The sequence below is a fragment of the Onthophagus taurus genome, unplaced genomic scaffold (genome assembly GCF_036711975.1).
Source record: "Onthophagus taurus isolate NC unplaced genomic scaffold, IU_Otau_3.0 ScKx7SY_15, whole genome shotgun sequence".
Lineage (NCBI taxonomy): Eukaryota > Metazoa > Arthropoda > Insecta > Coleoptera > Scarabaeidae > Onthophagus > Onthophagus taurus.
In genome coordinates this window covers 878389-896790 of record NW_027248940.1, presented here as the reverse complement: position 1 = coordinate 896790, position 18402 = coordinate 878389, and the positions used below count along the sequence as shown (strand labels likewise).

General features: G+C 31.1%; 3 protein-coding genes across 5 annotated transcripts in view; 2 read left to right on the top strand and 1 right to left on the bottom strand.

The window, feature by feature from the left end:
- Nucleotides 1–1403, bottom strand: part of LOC111419464 (holocarboxylase synthetase-like protein) — a 30443-nt gene extending 29040 nt beyond the window's left edge. The window contains exon 1 of the mRNA XM_023052273.2: nucleotides 1312–1403. The gene's annotated coding sequence lies outside the window, so the exon portion shown is untranslated. The remainder of the gene's footprint in view (nucleotides 1–1311) is intronic.
- LOC111419465 (microtubule-associated proteins 1A/1B light chain 3C-like) lies at nucleotides 63–1131 on the top strand. The gene is made up of 3 exons (XM_023052274.2): nucleotides 63–493; nucleotides 651–757; nucleotides 810–1131. The coding sequence occupies exons 1-3, from the start codon at nucleotides 266–268 to the stop codon at nucleotides 991–993; spliced, it is 519 nt and encodes a 172-aa protein (XP_022908042.1). The 5' UTR covers nucleotides 63–265; the 3' UTR covers nucleotides 994–1131.
- Nucleotides 1404–1700: 297 nt separating the features above from the next.
- LOC111419463 (Rab interacting lysosomal protein like) lies at nucleotides 1701–16983 on the top strand. 3 transcript variants are annotated; one of them, XM_023052269.2, is made up of 7 exons: nucleotides 1701–2120; nucleotides 2252–2491; nucleotides 2543–2740; nucleotides 11076–11251; nucleotides 16080–16211; nucleotides 16300–16401; nucleotides 16709–16983. In XM_023052269.2, the coding sequence occupies exons 1-7, from the start codon at nucleotides 1794–1796 to the stop codon at nucleotides 16821–16823; spliced, it is 1290 nt and encodes a 429-aa protein (XP_022908037.1). In that variant the 5' UTR covers nucleotides 1701–1793; the 3' UTR covers nucleotides 16824–16983. The 3 variants fall into 3 exon arrangements, with proteins under 3 accessions (XP_022908037.1, XP_022908038.2, XP_022908040.1); XM_023052270.2 differs by having other exon boundaries at nucleotides 16595–16735; XM_023052272.2 differs by lacking the exon at nucleotides 16080–16211.
- Nucleotides 16984–18402: the final 1419 nt, after the last annotated feature.

The window sequence follows — 18402 nt, the reverse complement described above, 5'->3', positions numbered from 1 at the left end:
ACCAATAGAAAGAACCCCGGAGATAAGTTTATAAATATTATCGGAAGGCGACGTGCGCGACCAGAACGAATGAGTTTCGCTATAAACTCGTCCAACTCGTCGTCAACACATCTTCCTTCATCCAGTGATCCAACAAATTTCTCCCGACAAATTAATAACAACAAAATCGCTTTATTAAAAGTGCTTAGTGAATTAAAACAAGAAAACAAATTAATTTTTTTCCTATGAAATTAACGAAAATTGAGACCCCGACGGAAGTTTTTACATGTTTACGAGAGGCTTAGTTACGTCCGATTGCGACTGCAAGTCTAAAATCGACGGAGATAAAACGTGTTTCATGGATAAAATTATTAAAAATATCGCGGTTAACATGGAGGATAAAAAAACCAATTGGGATTTAAATTCAAACAATAAAAATTATAAAAACAAATCAATAGACGTTAGAAAAGAAGAAGTTTTAGCCATAAGAAATCGATTTCCAACTAAAATACCTGTAAGTTAAATTAGACTTGAAATTTTGGCAACTTTAATTAATTTTATAATCAAATAAATCAGTTTTTTGATTAATTAATTACATTTATTAGTTTTAGGATGTTTATTTATCGAGTTTATTTATCAATTTGAATTAAATTGCGTTTAATTGGTTTCAGATCATCGTTCAAAGGTTTGCAAAAGAAAGCAATTTGCCGCAATTGGAAAAAACCAAGTTTTTGGTGCCCCAAGAGTTAACTATGAGCCAATTTTTAATGATAATCAAGTGAGTGGCACAAAATTAATGTTATTTCAATCATTTATTTCAATAAATTTAGGAATCGAATAAAAATGAAGCCAACTCAATCATTGTATTTATTGGTGAACGATCGATCTTTAGTCAGCCTTTCAATAACGTTTGCGGAGGTTTATGCGGAACACGCCGGTCCAGATGGATTCCTTTATATCACTTACGCCTCGCAGGAAACTTTTGGGGCACCACAAACACCTACAGGACAATAATAATGATCTCCGGGAGAACAAAACCTTTTTTTAAGTGAACCTAAAAGACTGCTATTTTAAATTACAATTAATTACATATATTATAATATTGATGTGTTTTTAAAGACAATAAAGAAGATTTTGAAGTTAAAAAAGTGAGGTTATGCCGCTTTTTTTTGGGTTAAAACCTTAATTTCATTATAAATCCAAAAGATATCAATAATTTCGCCTTATTATTATTAATTGAAGCAATAAACAGGTTAAAATTAGCATAATTAGAGCAAATAAGAATAAAAAATCAATAACATCATACCCTGGCCTTAACCTAAATAAACTCACCCAGAAATAGTAAACAATCTCGAAATAGGGTCCAATTTAAGCGTGAATCGAACCTTTCGACTCATTTATCAATAAAAAAACAACATTTTCTCGGTTTCCGCGTAAACAACCGCCAAAAAGTTATTAATTTAACTCTCTAAGTAAACACAAACGTCAAAACGACATTGTTTTGGTGTGAAATTAGTTTAGTTATTAAGTACCAACCTAAAAGTTTTTTGGAAAATTATAATAAAATTAATTTATTTAAATAAATTTAAATCATTAAATAACTAAATTAATCGATAAAACATCGGAATTTGACCGATTAATAATTTTTAATCTTATCTAAAACACTTAAAAAAAAACACAAAATTATCGAATCGATAAACGTCATCGAGACCTATCTTCACATTGTTAAAAATGTCACTTTGCGTATAGGTTAGTGTCAATCTTTTTTATTCCGAGTTTTTTTAACGAAATCGATTAAAAAAAGTGTTATTTTAATGCCAAAACCGTCGAGGATCTCGCCCAAACGCAGGACGATTACCATGGAGGACATGGGCGAAGAACTAATAGGAGAAGTGACGGTCGTCGATGTTTACGATATCGCCTCCGAAATTGGGAAGGAGTGCGAGAAAATTATCGATCAATTCGGGGCGGACGCCGTTACCTCCCTTATGCCGAAAGTAATTAACGCTTTGGAGCATTTAGAATATTTAGCGACGAAAAATGAGAGAGAAAATACCCATTTAGCAGAATTAAAATTGAAAATCGTTCAATTGGAGAACGAGAAGCTTGAAAAAGCTGAGTATAGAAGGAAATTTGAGAAGGTATTAATTGATTTAAATCAAATTAATTAAAAAGAAAATTTTTTTAATTTGGGTTATGTCAAATTTGACATGTCAAAATTAACATAACCTAACTTTTTTTAAATTTAATTTTTTAATTATTAATTTATTAGGAATTAGAAGCGATTGAAGAACAATGGAGGTTAGAAACTAAAGAATTAGTATCGGCTGTATCTCGATTACAAGAAGAAAATCGTCGATTAGCTAAACAAGATTTAAAGCCGCTAAAAGATTCTCCGGAAACTGGAGATGGCTTAATTCTTCAACGATTACAAACGGCGCTTGAAAAACAACGTGGGGAATTACGTATTAAGGAAGCATGTATACAAGAAAAGTGTAACGATATCGATAAGGTTTGTCCATAAAAAATTGATGGAATTAAACTAATTTTTTTATATTTTTAGTTGAAATCTCAAGTGGAGCGGTTAAAAATTAATAGTCGGGAGTTGAGTAGGAAGCACAAATCTTTTCAGTCGCAGGTGAGGCAGTTGTGTGATGAAAGAGCGGATTTTTTGGTGCAATTGAAGGAACAACAACGGGATTTAATTGGGTTGAGGCAACAGTTGGGGTTGGCTCAAAAAGAAAATGAGGATTTAACAAAGGTTGGTGTATTAAAAGAGTGCTTAAGATGATACACAATGTTTTTATTATTAGAAGCCAAGGCAGCTAAGCTGCTGAGGCAGTAATTGTAAATTGTAAGTGTCTCATAATAATAACTAAAGGTTTATAAACAATATTAATGTATATTGGAAAGCTGAAGCAGTGGCTCAAATATTAGAATCCAATAAAAAAAGGGATTCTTTCTATAATTAATATATTATTAAAAGTTGATGCAAATATATTGCCCATATTACCTAAATGAGCAAACAGATAAAACTGAACAATGGACTCTTACAGGACTCAGTTCTTGCACCAATACTTTTTAATCTATATACAGTGTGTCCCAGGATAGATGTTACAAGAGGTATAATGACTTAAAAATTTTAGAATTTTATTTTAAGAGTAAGGAATTAAGCCCTGCTTGGCGTGAGGATTGATAGTGAAGCAAAAACTATTTTGAGTTCAGGTAAAGTAAGCTTTTTGTTCATGATACAGCAAAATATCAATAAGAAAGTTGTTCAGAATGAGAAATTATGGCACTATGCAAAATTTCAGAAAGATCTACCTACATTGATTAAACCACCATATTTTAGATTAGATAGAGTGAAGAAAAAAAAATAATGAAAAATGCCATGAAAAAAAAAATGACTTAAGTAGTCGTAAATATTGACAAATAAATGGTATTATCCTTCAGTTTTAGTTCACATTTCAATTGCTATACAATATTTATGTTATTTAAACTAAAATGTGATGGTTTAACCAAACTAAATAGATCCTTCTGAAATTTGGTATAGGACTATAATTTCTCATTTTGAAAAACTTTTCTTAATAAACTTTTTCCGTATCAGGAACAAAAAGATTACTTTACCTAAACTAAAAATAGTTTTCGATTCATTGTCAAGGCCGCCTTTGTTTTCAAGTTATGAAAACATTCTTAAAATTCTCCTCACATCAAGCAGGGCTTAATTCCTTAGCCTTAAAATAAAATTCAAAAATCTTTAAGTCATTATACCTCTTGTAACATATATCCTGGGACACACTGTATATTAGATCTACCAAATACAAGGGCAAGAAAATTCGCCACCCACCATAAACAGATTGAGACCTTTTATAGAGATAGATACTTTTATAAGTAAAAACTAATATTTAACCTAAAAAGAACAGATAGGCCTTCCACCTGATTAATAAAATGGCATCCATGAGACTCTGGTATGTTACCATAGTAGTACCAAGATTTCTTAGTTCTTAGATAATTAGGTGTCAACTTGGACAGATCATTCTTGTTTAAAAAGCTATGTTGCCCTTTCACTGGTTTATTCTGCTATAGAATATTGCGCGCTGGTAAGGAGTTATAGTCCAAATGTTCAGAAAATCAACACGTAACTTTACTATAAGAACAATGATGTTAATATATGACTCCCAACACTAAGCAATATCGCCCCGCCGCACAGGGGCGAAGCGCTCTTTTACTAGCCAATTAATAATAATAAGTTTTATTGTGTTATATGCAAAGCTCGAATATTTCGGTACCGTCTCAGTAGCGTCGCCAGCGCAGAACCTATGGGGCGCGATCATAAATGCACTCTCACCACGCGATCTACCGTTCCGATCGCTTACACATCTATAAGCATGCCAGGCCTGCATTTATCCGTGTTGCGTTCAGAGAATTCAGTACCAATTCATTTAATAGCCTTTTTATTTATCGTTAAATCCATCATTTTCTGAATTAGAATTGTACTATTGTTTCAGTTTTTATAATTTTAAACGCTGTGTATTGAATATTTTATTTAACCTCTTAAGCGCTTTTTACGTCGAGCGTATGTGGTCAACCTGGTGTGCGATTCGTTTTGCCGCATGCGAACATATTCGTCAGACCCAACATCTTTATTTTTAAAATCGTCATGCCCACCGCGTAAAAAAATTAATTACAGTTGCTGCCTATTAGGTTTATTTCATTATTAAAACAACATAGACCTAACACTGGACTTAGAACTAGAAACTTTCGAGTTAAGTAGTGCGTCTTTTGAAGAAATGTTTGACGTTTCGGATGCCATGTTGCACCAGTATCGTCATTCCTTTCTAATTTTGTTTTCATAACAAAGGACGCATCGTTTTGTCGGCTTTTGTTTTATTGTAGGTGGAATGAAATCTGGGAAATGTCGCTCTAGTAGCCAAGAAGGCCTTTGTGTCCTTGATCGGTCTTCTGAAAGATTAGCATATTTTTCGACAAGCATTTCATCCAGGTCCATCAAAAAATGTAGCCGTTATTTTTTATCACCAAGTGTTCAATGAATTTGGTAACAATTTATGGTAGTTATGTCCAAAAAGTGGCGAATATAATACGCGAAGGGAATGTCCTTGAATGAATAATTTTAGTGCACACAAATTCGGACAGCTATCCCGACCGTTGCATTCAGTGGATTACTAATTACAATTCAGAATTTTTTTTTTAAATTATAAAGCTGTTCTTTTTTTAACATTAATTGATAGAAAATAAAAAATCCTTTAAAATGAACCCAAACTCGACTTATTTATCTCCAACCGTTATCGAGATATTTTAATCTTTACCAAAAAAAAATGGCGATTATTTGACATTTGACAGTTTTTAACCGAACTTTTTTATTTTTTCACCCAACTACATCGTGTTTGGTATCAAATTAAAGCATTTTTTATTCTTATTAAGATCATTTCAATAGTTATCAAAAAATCGTTATATTTAATTTTGACATTTGACAGTTTCTAACCTAACTTTTTTATTTGTTAACCAAAATACATCGTGCTTGGTATCAAATTAAAGCATTTTTGATTCTTGTTACGATCGTTTCAATATTTATCAAACAATCGCTATATTTAATATTGACATTTGACAGTTCCTAACCTATTTTTTTGTTTATCTTTTAACCCAAATATATCGTGTTTGGCATCAAATTAAAGCATTCTTGATTCTTATTAGGATCATTTCAATATTTATCAAAAAAAATTACATTTAATTTTGACATTTGACAGTTTCTAACCTAACTTTTTTATTTTTTAATCCAAATACATCGTGTTTGGTATCAAATGAAAGCATTTTTGATTCTTATTAAGATCATTTCAATATTTATCAAAAAAATCGTTATATTTAATTTTGAGATTTGACAGTTTTTAACCTAACTTTATATTTTTTAACCCAAATATATCATGTTTGGTATTAAATTAAAGCATTTTTGACGCTTATTAAGGTCATTTCAATATTTATCAAAAAAACTTACATTTAATTTTGACATTTGACAGTTTCTAACCTAACTTTCTTATTTTTTAACCCAAATACATCGCGTTTGGTATCAAATGAAAGAATTTTTGATTCTTATTACGATCATTTCAATATTTATCTAAAATACTTACATTTAATTTTGATATTTGACAGTTTTTAACTTAACTTTTTTATTTTTTAACCTAAATATTTCATGTTTGGTATTAAATTAAAGCATTTTTGACGCTTATTAAGGTCATTTCAATATTTATCAAAAAGTCGTTATTTTCAATGTTGACATTTGACACTTTCTAACCTAACTTTTTTATTTTTTAAACCAAATACATCGTGTTTGGTATCAAATTCAAGTATTTTTGATTCTTATTAAGATGATTTCAATATTTATTAAAAATCGTTGTATTTAATCATGACATTTGACAGTTTTCAACCCAATTTTTTAATTTTTAACCCAAATACATCGCGTTTGGTATCAAATGAAAGAATTTTTGATTCTTATTACGATCATTTCAATATTTATCTAAAATACTTACATTTAATTTTGATATTTGACAGTTTTTAACATAACTTTTTTATTTTTTAACCTAAATATTTCATGTTTGGTATTAAATTAAAGCATTTTTGACGCTTATTAAGGTCATTTCAATATTTATCAAAAAGTCGTTATTTTCAATGTTGACATTTGACACTTTCTAACCTAACTTTTTTATTTTTTAAACCAAATACATCGTGTTTGGTATCAAATTCAAGTATTTTTGATTCTTATTAAGATGATTTCAATATTTATTAAAAATCGTTGTATTTAATTTTGACATTTGACAGTTTTCAACCCAATTTTTTAATTTTTAACCCAAATACATCGTGTTTGGTATCAAATGAAAGAATTTTTGATTCTTATTACGATCATTTCAATATTTATCTAAAATACTTACATTTAATTTTGATATTTGACAGTTTTTAACTTAACTTTTTTATTTTTTAACCTAAATATTTCATGTTTGGTATTAAATTAAAGCATTTTTGACGCTTATTAAGGTCATTTCAATATTTATCAAAAAGTCGTTATTTTCAATGTTGACATTTGACACTTTCTAACCTAACTTTTTTATTTTTTAAACCAAATACATCGTGTTTGGTATCAAATTCAAGTATTTTTGATTCTTATTAAGATGATTTCAATATTTATTAAAAATCGTTGTATTTAATTTTGACATTTGACAGTTTTCAACCCAATTTTTTAATTTTTAACCCAAATACATCGTGTTTGGTATCAAATGAAAGCATTTTTGATTCTTATTAAGATGATTTCAATATTTATCAAAAATCATTATATTTAATTTTGACATTTAACAGTTTTTAACCTAACTTTTTATTTTTTTACATCTTTATTTTTAAAATCGTCATGAATCTTCACCAGTGTATATAATGAAATGTGGCCGAGGAAGACCAGAATCGCTCCAAGGAATGTCAACAAAAGAATCTACATTTTTATTTTCACTTTCAAAATCGTGATCTGAAGAATCACCAGAAGCATCGCTGTAACTTTCGCTGTAATCGTCGTCCATATTGAAATCTTCAGAATCACATATATTTACATCTAATTCTTTTTGCCATGTCTAAATAATAAGACCAAATAATAATTTGAATTAGAAATTATTAGAGTTTAATTACTTTTTCTGTATAGTAATTTCGCAAATTGCATATGCAATACGTGGAGCACCGAACAACAGCGTAGAAATGTGTTTTATAAGCGAACAGCGAATTAAAACGTGAAACCAGTTCAAGCATGTGTTAGACCGAAGTCTATACTAGCCTAAAATAGAATATACGTGGCGAAAATCGTCTTGCCTATTGAATATCACTTTAATTTCTAAGATGCGAATATATCCGGCATACCCACTTCGCAGCGAATTTCGTGATGACGATTATATGCGACATAAGCGCTTAAGAGGTTAATTATCATCGAATATTTTCTTGATTTGTTTTAATTAGAAGTGCCTTGTTGTTTTAGGTTTTATAATTTAAAACTACTTCTATTAAGAATTAATATTTTGATTTTTATTAACTGAATTACCCTGTTGTTTTAGTTTTTATAATTTATTCTAATGGCACACTTAATAGCGATTTTTGGCGATACGTTCACATTAATTGACAACAAGTAGCATTTTGCAACCAAGAAATATCTTCTAAATATGGCCTGTTAGTTCTAGCAGTTACATTTGTGCCAGTTACCAGTTGTGACGTCGAGTTAGGTCGTCATTTTCTGAAGTAAATTTAGAAAAAGTCATTATTATTCAATCATTTCACCAAATAGGAACTGAGAGTCGAGAAAAATTATAATAAAGTACATAATTACTTGCTTATTTAGCGTTAATACAGACCCTTTCTAACGCGCGCCTATGGATTACCATGACAACGCTGCAGACCAGTGAACTCGGGACCTTGGCTATGCGTCGCTGGTCAATAATGCAACATTCGTGAACTGGGCGACTGGACTTAGGTACCGAAGAATCCGAGCTCTAGTTATATGCCAGGGCTTACACTCGTCATGTATAATTTAATACAATAAGTAAATTCACAATCAACAATCAAATCTCAATTACAATCCTGTCTTTCAGATATTCCTCAACTGAGTAGAACGCATTCCTCAACAAAAACGCTCTTATGACATTTTTCAATTTACTTTTTTGCAAAGATCTAATACCCATGGGCAATTTATTAAATAAGATTTGTGCAATATACAGGCTGTATCTGAATGACTGCAACAAACTTCAAGGGGTGATTCTTTAGTGAATTTTAAGGGTACTTTGATACACCCCTCCAAAAATAGCGGAAAATTTTAGTTTAATTTCATTTTCTCAAAAACCATAAACGCTAGGAAAATGAAATTTTTTAGGAATATGTTTAACTCATAATAGGGCACGTTTTGACCCTATTTGTACTTTCAATCTACCCTTCTAAACTACTAAAAGTAACCACCCCCGTTCAATTTATACCTAGATTTTTTTTATGAAGATGATAAATACATTGGAAAAATTTCAGTTAGATAGATAAAACTATTCTAAAACTTTTTTGTCTCTCTGATGTTCTTCTAAAAATTAATAATTTCAGAGAAAAAAATAATTAAGCAAACACTAACTGTTAAGCTGTAGGGTTGTTAATCGAAAGTTGGAATGAATTTTTAATGAAAAAATATTAGTAGGTTTTGCAATTTTTGTCAGAAATATTTTTGACGTTTAAATATCAGTGGTTTTCTTACTTTATTATTGTTTTATTTAAAATTTTGAAACGTCGAGTGAACGAGCGTAAATGCGATAGAACTTTATTCAAAAATTAATTTGTAAAACAATAATAATAGTAAGAATGACATTTAAACGTCAAAAATATTTCTGACAAAGATTGCAAAGCCTACTAAGATTTTTTCATTAAAAATTCATTCCAACTTTTGATCGACAACCCCGTTGTTTAACGGGCAATGTTTGCTTTACTATTTTTTTTCGGAAATGTTTTTATCACTTTAAATGGGCCTTCATATCTTGGTGTTAAAGGGGGTTGAATCCCATTAATTTTGACAAAAACAAATTTTGAAATGGATAAATGGTTTTTGGTTAGAATGAAAAACTGTGTTTACTGGTTTCAAACAAGAGAATGTTTCTCGTAAACTAGATACCAATGGATCAGATTCCAAAGGGTGTTGAATATTAACAAAAAATTCTCCTGGAAGCCTAAGTGGTTGACCGTATACAAGGTCGGCAGATGAACAACCTAGGTCTTCCTTAAAAGATGATCTGAGGCCTAGGAGAACCAAGGGAAGATCATTGTTCCACCTCGTAGTGTTATCTTTCTAAAATTCCGTTGCTTTGGGGATGGAAGGTGGATGTATGAATTTGACGTGTTCCTAGAAGGGTGTGAAATTTTGAAAAGAGTTTTGATTCGAATTGTCGTCCCTGATCATGGGTTATAGTGCTAGGAATGCCAAATCGGCTGAAATAATGCCGAAACAAAGTATCCGCAATTGAAGAAGAACCAATATCTTTGAGAGGAAAAGCTTCTGGCCAACGCGTGAAACGATCTATTACGGTGAGCACATATGTGCAGCCAAGGGACGGAGTGAGAGGACCGACCAAATCAATGTGGATATGGTCGAATCTTAATTTTGGTATCGGAATTTTACTAATAGGTGATTTTGTGTATTTTTGAACTTTTGTTTGTTAACATCGCAAACAGGTTTTTGTCCATAACTGAATGTGTTTTGTCATGTGAGGCCAAAAGAATCGTGTTTTGATGATGCGTGTAGTAGCGCGAATACCAGGATGTGTTAAGTTCGAGGATTGTTTTTTGTTTGTGAGTGTTTTTCTTACTATTATTATTGTTTTTCAAATTGATTTTTGAATAAAGTTCTATCGCATTTACGCTCGATCACTCGACGTTTCAAAATTTCAAATAAACCAATAATAATAGTAAGAAAACCACTGACATTTAAACGTCAAAAATATTTCTGACAAAGATTGCACAGCCTCCTATGATTTTTTCATTAAAAATTCATTCCAACTTTCGATTAATAGTGAGTGTTTGCTTAATTATTTTGTTTCTCCGAAATTATTAAATTTTCGAAGAACAGCAGAGAGACAAAAAAGTTTTAGAATAGTTTTATCTATCTAACTGAAATGTTTCCAATGTATTTATCATCTTCATAATAAAAATCTAGGCATAAATTGAATGGGGGTGGTTACGTTTAGTAGTTTAGAAGGGTAGATTGAAAGTACAAATAGGGTCAAAACGTGCCCTATTATGAGTTAAACATATTCCCCAAATTTCATTTTCCTAGCGTTTATGGTTTTTGAGAAAAAAGAATGAAACCAAAATTTTCCGCCATTTTTGGAGGGTTGTAGCTCCTTAGGGGAGCCGAAGTCGGCCATTATTTATATATCAAAGTACCCTTAAAATTGCCTAAAGAATCACCCCCTGAAGTTTGGACACGTCATTCAGATATACCCTGTATATTTAATCGGTTTTTTTTCTGAAAATTTTATTAATGCAACTCAAAGTTTAGTTTATTGTGTTTTAAAAAGGAACTTTTATTCTAGTCCAGCCCAACTTTACCAAGCAACTTAATCGTTTACAACGTAGACGACCCGAATCGACCTCGATTCACAACTTCCGAATTAAAAGACATCCTCCACGAACGAAACGAATTAAAGGCGCGCGTTAGCGACTTAGAAGACGAATTGGAAACTTATCGACCTAAAGAAAAAATCCAAACGTAAGTTATTCGTTTATATACAGGATGTCCCACCTAAGTTGCCTCGGTCCATAGCCGAATTATGATTGAGTTTTTCAAAAAATGTTTCAAATAAAAGTTGAATCCAAATCATATTATACATATTTTAAAATTAGTTTCATTTATATCAACTTTGTTATTTTAAATGGAACATCCTGCGTATTGTTGCATTTTTGGATTCCTCGTGAAATTTCAATGGTACTTTGTTAAGGATACCTTAGGTCTAACTGGTATCGTTTTTGAATTATATGACGATTTTAGAAAAAAATAACATTTGCAACGTCTTATAAATTTGGCAATATTGCCGAAACTGTGAAAGCTAGAAAGATTTGGTTTTCTGTTTTGGATTAACAATAAAAGAGCACACGGTTGCTAATAGAAAATTATGCATTTATATTACGGAGTTCTTAAGTAGGGATCTGTAATTTTCGAACTTTTTAATCATGGATAACTTAATTTCTTTAAATGGAACAATATACCAGTTTTTGCATAACTGGATGTAAAATTTAGTTTCCTTTCAGTTTTATACAGGTATCATGGTGTCTATCTTCAACGGTTTTGGAGATATTCCCGATTTTTCAGTTTTTAACGATAGATACTTATTTCGCAGCGCCGGCCACCTTCCCCTCGCATTTTACCAGGCTTGGGACTGGCAAAAATATTACTGGCATGCTTAAAAAGTGGCCAACAAAACACAAATAAAAAAACACTATTGCATCAAATGTTCAAAATGTTGTCCGTTTTGTTCACTACATAATAGAAATCGTTTTTGTAAGGAGTTTTGAACATTTCTGAGCATTTCTGGTGTGATTTTTTGAAAAGCTCTTACAATGCGTTGACGCATATCGTCAGGAGTAGTTGGTGACGTCCCATAAACCTTGCTTTTAATGAAACCCCATAAAAAGAAATCGCAAGTGGTAAGATCTGGCGATCTCGGAGGCCATCTAACAGCGGTCCGGAAAGGACACATCCAAATACCGACGTACTTGGGCGGTATTGTGCGGTGGAGCACCATCGTGTTGGATCCACATCCACTGACGAATAGCTAGTGGAATATTTTCCAACAGAACGCCCAAACTATTTCCTAAAAATTCTAAATAAATCCTACCCGTCAAACGTTGATTATGAAAGAAAGGGCCTATGATATGCGTTCCAATGACACCTGCCCACACGTTCACTGACCATCTGTACTGGCTATGCGTTGCAAGGAATCGATGGGGGTTCATACCTGTATAAAGCTGAAAGGAAATTAAATTCTACATCCAGTTATGCAAAAATTGGTATAATTTTTAGTTTATGGAGGTTTGGTATATTTTATTATAAAAATTGTGACATCATTCCGTCCTTTAATTCTAAAACTCCAATTATAACGACGTTTCGGGAAATGTTCCCATCATCAGGTTAATAATACTCTTATCTAAAGAAACACGAATTACTAAATTAAAACTAACATAATTACAATTACAAACATGAAACACAATCTCCATACACTTAAATCACAAAAATTTTTTTTGTTTAATTTATAGAATATGATTCTTACCTAAGACTATTCATCAAGATTTTAGTACTCAAGGAATTAATAGCAAAAATACCCATAATAAAGAATTTTGTAAAATCAAATATATACCAGCACTAACAAATAAAATAACGAACATCTTTAAAAAGTATGAAACATCCGAAATAAAATTCGCTAAATACAATAACAACAAAATCGGCACCTTAATATCAAACATGAAGGACAAAATCAAAACTTTAGATAAAGTAGATACTATATACCAATTAAATTGCATTGATTGTAATAAAATATATATAGGGGAATCAAAACAACATCTTGAAAAACGAATACAACAACACAAATACGATACTAAACAAATAAAAATTCAAAACAAAACAGCTTTGTGCCAACATTCTGTAACTTTAAATCATAAGTTTGATTTCGATAATCCTAAGATATTAACAACAAATAAAAACATACAAATAAGAAAAAATTTAGAGTCAATCTTCATAACGAAAAATAATGATAAAACAGTTAATTTTAAGATATAGGAAGAATAGGGGCACATTATGCGGATATTTTAAATAAATTAGTTATATAATAGAATATGGGAAAGAAAACAGGTTTCGGACAAAGGAATACAATTATTATCTGACATTGTATGAAAATTTCTCTTAGACTTGATTCGTAAGCATGATAAGATGTATCGGAATAATAAAAAAAAATTGTGATTTAAGTGTATGGAAATTGTTTTTCATGTTTGTAATAGTAATTATGTTAGTTTTAATTTAGTAATTCGTGTTTCTTTAGATAAGAGTATTATTAACCTGATGATGGGAACATTTCCCGAAACGTCGTTATAATTGGAGTTTTAGAAATAAAGGAGGGAATGATGTCACAATTTTTATAATAAAAAAATTGGTATATTGTTCCATTAAAAAAAAATAAGTTATCCATGATTAAAAAGTTCGAAAATTACAGATCCCTACTTAAGAATTCCGTAATATAAATGCATAAGTTTCTATTAGCAAACGTGTTCTTTTATTGTTAATCCAAAACAGAAAACCAAATCTTTCTAGCTTTCACAGTTTCGGCAATATTACCAAATTTATAAAACGCTGCAAATGTCATATAATTCAAAAACGATACCAGTTAGACCTAAGGTATCCTTAACAAAGTACCATTGAAATTTCACAAAGAATCCAAAAATGTAATAATATACAGGTGTCCCGTTAAGCGTACGGAGCGGCTGTATTTCTAGAACGGTAAGGCCTAGAGGTTTGGGAAAAAAATCCTTATAAGCAAAGTGACTAAGAGAAATAGCTGGAAATTATTTTGAAGTTCGTAATTCGTCCGCTAGGGGGCGTAACTGCCATTGAGAAACATAAAGTTCCCGCTATCTCAGAAACTTAGACGATGAGCTATAACTTTGACAACATCATTTAATAGCTTGGATAATACCGCATCACTTTTGTTTAGCGATATTTCTCATATCTGTCATAATAAGGGAGGGGGAGGCCAATGCGTTTTCATATGTTTACATTTTAATATCTCCTAGACCATTCAACCGATTTGAATGTTTTCGGTGTTGTTTGAAAGAGCATTTTATGCTATGTTATTATTTTTTCTATGTTATTTGAAGCGATTACATATTTTTGTGATTTTTGAAGAAAAGTTAAATGGAACGATACTATTTGCTTCACAGACCCTTAGTCACCTTAAAATTTGCAAAATTTTAGTGAAAACCGCATCTCGATATCGCCACCCGTTCTCGAGTTATAGAAGAAAATGTTAAAAACTCGAGTGCCATCAATCGGATCCAGTTACCTCATCGAGAAAAACAAATCACATAACCATGGTAACTGTAAACATGTCATTTACTAACGCAGAAGCGTTTGATAGAGCGTATGATGATTTATTTTCAATGTTTTGAATACGATGCAACTGCATGGCAAAAATGTGCAATGCAATTACGACAAAGAAAGACATTTTTCTCTAGAAGTGTTTTTAAGATTGACTTAGCGATTACGGAAAACTGGCAACGTGTAGCCCATTCAGACATCTCTATGAATTCGTAAATCACATTGGTGCGCAATGTGACCCCACATAATCTGGGAACTCCGAAAACAATTGTCCACAAGAGTTCTCAAGAGAATAATATCTCCACCACGTTGTTTTACATCATGCCTTAACAGATACCGATTATGATAATAGACTGAACTATTACCATTGACTTTTAAATATGATTTGGGCAAATCCAAACCTGTTATCACAAATGCTATGGATGCATGAAGCACCTGTCCACAAGCTGATGTAAACTTGCATAATATGCATTCTTGGTTCGAGCAAAACCCACATTGCTTTCACCCCTTTATCTATTGGGTAGACTAAACGACCTGACTTTTCAAGAAAAACCAATAACCAGGGAAAATATGACAAAACACTAAATACTAGTAAAAACGTGTCCAGGGCCGAAACTTAAGCAGCGCTTTTTTTTCGTCGATACTAGATTAAATAAATGCATCGAGGTTTATGGAAGGCATTTCGCTCATTAGTGAGTTATTTTTGCCAAAAATTTAAGTTATTCTAAGTGTTTTGGTTTATTTTGTTTTATTATCATTGTTCATGTTTCATTGATCCGTTAGCGTTGTAAGCGGTCTTACTGAAAATATCTTTTAAAAGAGTACGAAATGCTCTTTCAAACAAGACCAAAAATATTCAAATCGGTTGAATGGTCCAGGTGATATTAAAATGTAAACATTTGAAAACGCATTGGCCTCCCCCTCCCTTATTATGACAGATATGAGAAATATCGCAAAACAAAAGCGATGCGGTATTATCCAAGCTACTAAATGATGTTGTCAACGTTATAGCTCATCGTCTAACTTTCTGAGATAGCACTAATTTTATGTTTCTCTATGGCAGTTACACTCCCTAGCGGTCGAATTACGAACTTCAAACTAATTTCCAGCTATTTCTCTTGCCCACTTTGCTTATAAGGATTTTTTTTCCAAACCTCTAGGCCTTACCGTTGTTGAGATACAGCCGCTCCGTACGCTTAACGGGACACCTGTGCAGGCTGTTCCATTTAAAATAACAAAGTTGAAGTCCGCCATTACTGAAACTAATTTTAAAATATGTACAATACGATTCGATTCAACTTTTATCTGAAACATTTTTTGAAAAACTCAATCATAATTCGGCTATGGACCGAGGCAACTTAGGTGGGACACCTGTATAGCATATAAATTTAATTTTTATACAAATTAAAAAAAAAAATTTTTTTTTGCGGCACATTTTAATTTGTTGTTGTAGTGAAAACATTCGTAGTATTGAAACAAAGCATGAACAAACTTTTTCTTCTGGTTCAATTAACGTTGAAAATGTTGAAATCTCAGATGATCTTTCAAAAGAATTTCCAGTAATTGATGTTGTTTCTGTAATTGAGTGAGTTTTTATTTATTTATTTTTAATTTATTTTATCAAATTTAATTAATTTTTGTTTTATTGTGTTTAACTAATCGTTTTATTTTAGCCCCGTTGATGAAGACGCCCCAGTACAAGGTCCTTTACCTTACGAACCCGACGACGCTCCTTGGAAACGCACCGCGTCCTCAGAATCTGGAATAAGAAAGTTGTAAGTTTTAATAAATATGTGGGGATCCATTTGTGACGTTTTAAAAAAAAACGCAGGTGGTGTGTAACGTTTTGCATGAAAACCAAAAACCATAAGCTTTCTAACATCTTAGCGGGTTCTTTTTATTCATTTTTTTGTTGAAAATTTTTGGGGGTTCCCCGAAAAAAAAATTTTTTTTTATTTTTCTTTTTAGGATCTGGTCGATCATCGGGTTTCATTCGTTTGAGATTTTAGAAAGTTTGGTTTTCGAAACGTAACGAAGGAGAAAAATCTGCACCAAAATTTGTTTTTGTGTGGTCTTTTTCAGCTTTCGAAAATTGTTTTCGGACGGCAGCCCGGGGAGCGGTTTTCCGAGACGCAGTCTTTCTACGCTTTCGAAGATGGCTTTATCCGCTGCTTCTTCGGACCCAATTCCGCTTTAAGATGATTAAAAATTCTCTCAATGATCGAAATTAGTTTAAAAAAAATCGGATTAAATCGGATTTCTTAGGAAAAAGAAAATACTCATTCATTCCATGTCAACGTAACGATTAGATCTGAATTAATTAATTAATTAATTAAACGGTTTCGTTAGGGCACAAATTTTTTACGTACTTTTTTATTATTTTGTGGTAAAGTTTATTTCTGTATCTAGTTGTAGATATTTATAGTTATTTAATTTGTGATATTTTATAGTCAACGTATAACGTAAATAATTAAGTGCACGTTCTAAAATTAAAGATTAATACCCTACATAGTAAGGTAAAAAGTAACATAGTGCCAAAATGTGTTAATTAAATTATTATTATTAGCGATAATAATACTAATAAATAAGATTAACGAAACATTACTTGGTTTTTTATATTCCCAAAATTGATTAAATACTTTTACAGTTACATAACAAGACTCTAGACTGTGAAAAAATATTAAAAACCTATCATTACAAAATATGTAAGGTTCAGGAGAAAATTAAAAAATTTTAAATTCCAAAAAATTGTATTAATAAAATTTGTACCTTTCACAATTCTTACCTAGTTTTATTTGAAAACTTTTTTGATACAAACAATACTTAATTAGACAAACTGTTCAGTGGGAATTTCCGTTTTTAATTCTTAACAAATTTTGTTTGAAACATTAGTTTAGCAGGAATTTTAAGTTTCTCTATGGCAGTTACGCCCCCTAGCGATTGAATTACGAACTTCAAAATAACTTCCAGCTATTTCCCTTGCCCACTTTGCTTATAAGGATTTTTTTCCCAAACCTCTAGATCTTACCGTTGTCGAGATACAGCCGCTCCGTACCCTTAACGGGACACCTGTATATACAAAAAAATCTTAATATTATCTAATATTTTAAAGAAATTTCAGTCTAATCTCAGAATCACATGGATACTCATCATTTAGCATACAATTGGATACAAAATGATTATTATAGAAACGCGTAAAACATTTATAAAATTCTTTTAACAAATCTCAATTAACACAGAGTTCTATATTTTTAAAAATATCTCAGAATTTTATGATATAAATGTACCAATTTCTTTGCGAATTCTTAAAGAGGAAGAATATAACTTTAATATAACACCAAAATCGTTTTTCAATCTTTAAAATTAACCTCTAGGCGATTTTTTGAATTTTGTCGATTTTTTAACAAACCTTAATTAAAACAGAGTTCCATATTTATGAAAATATCTTAAAATTTTATGATATAAATATAACAATTTCTTTGCGAATTCTTAAAGAGGAAGAATTTAACTTTAATATAACACCAAAATCGTTTTTCAAACTTTAAAGTTAACCTCTGGGCGATTTTTTGAATATTATCGATTTTTTAACAAACCTTAATTAAAACAGAGTTCTATATTTATGAAAATATCTCAAAATTTTATGATATAAATATAACAATTTCTTTGCGAATTCTTAAAGAGGAAGAATTTACCTTTAATATAACTCCAAAATTGTTTTTCAAACTTCAAAGTTAATTTCTGAGTGATTTTTTGAATTTTATCGCTTTTTTAACAAA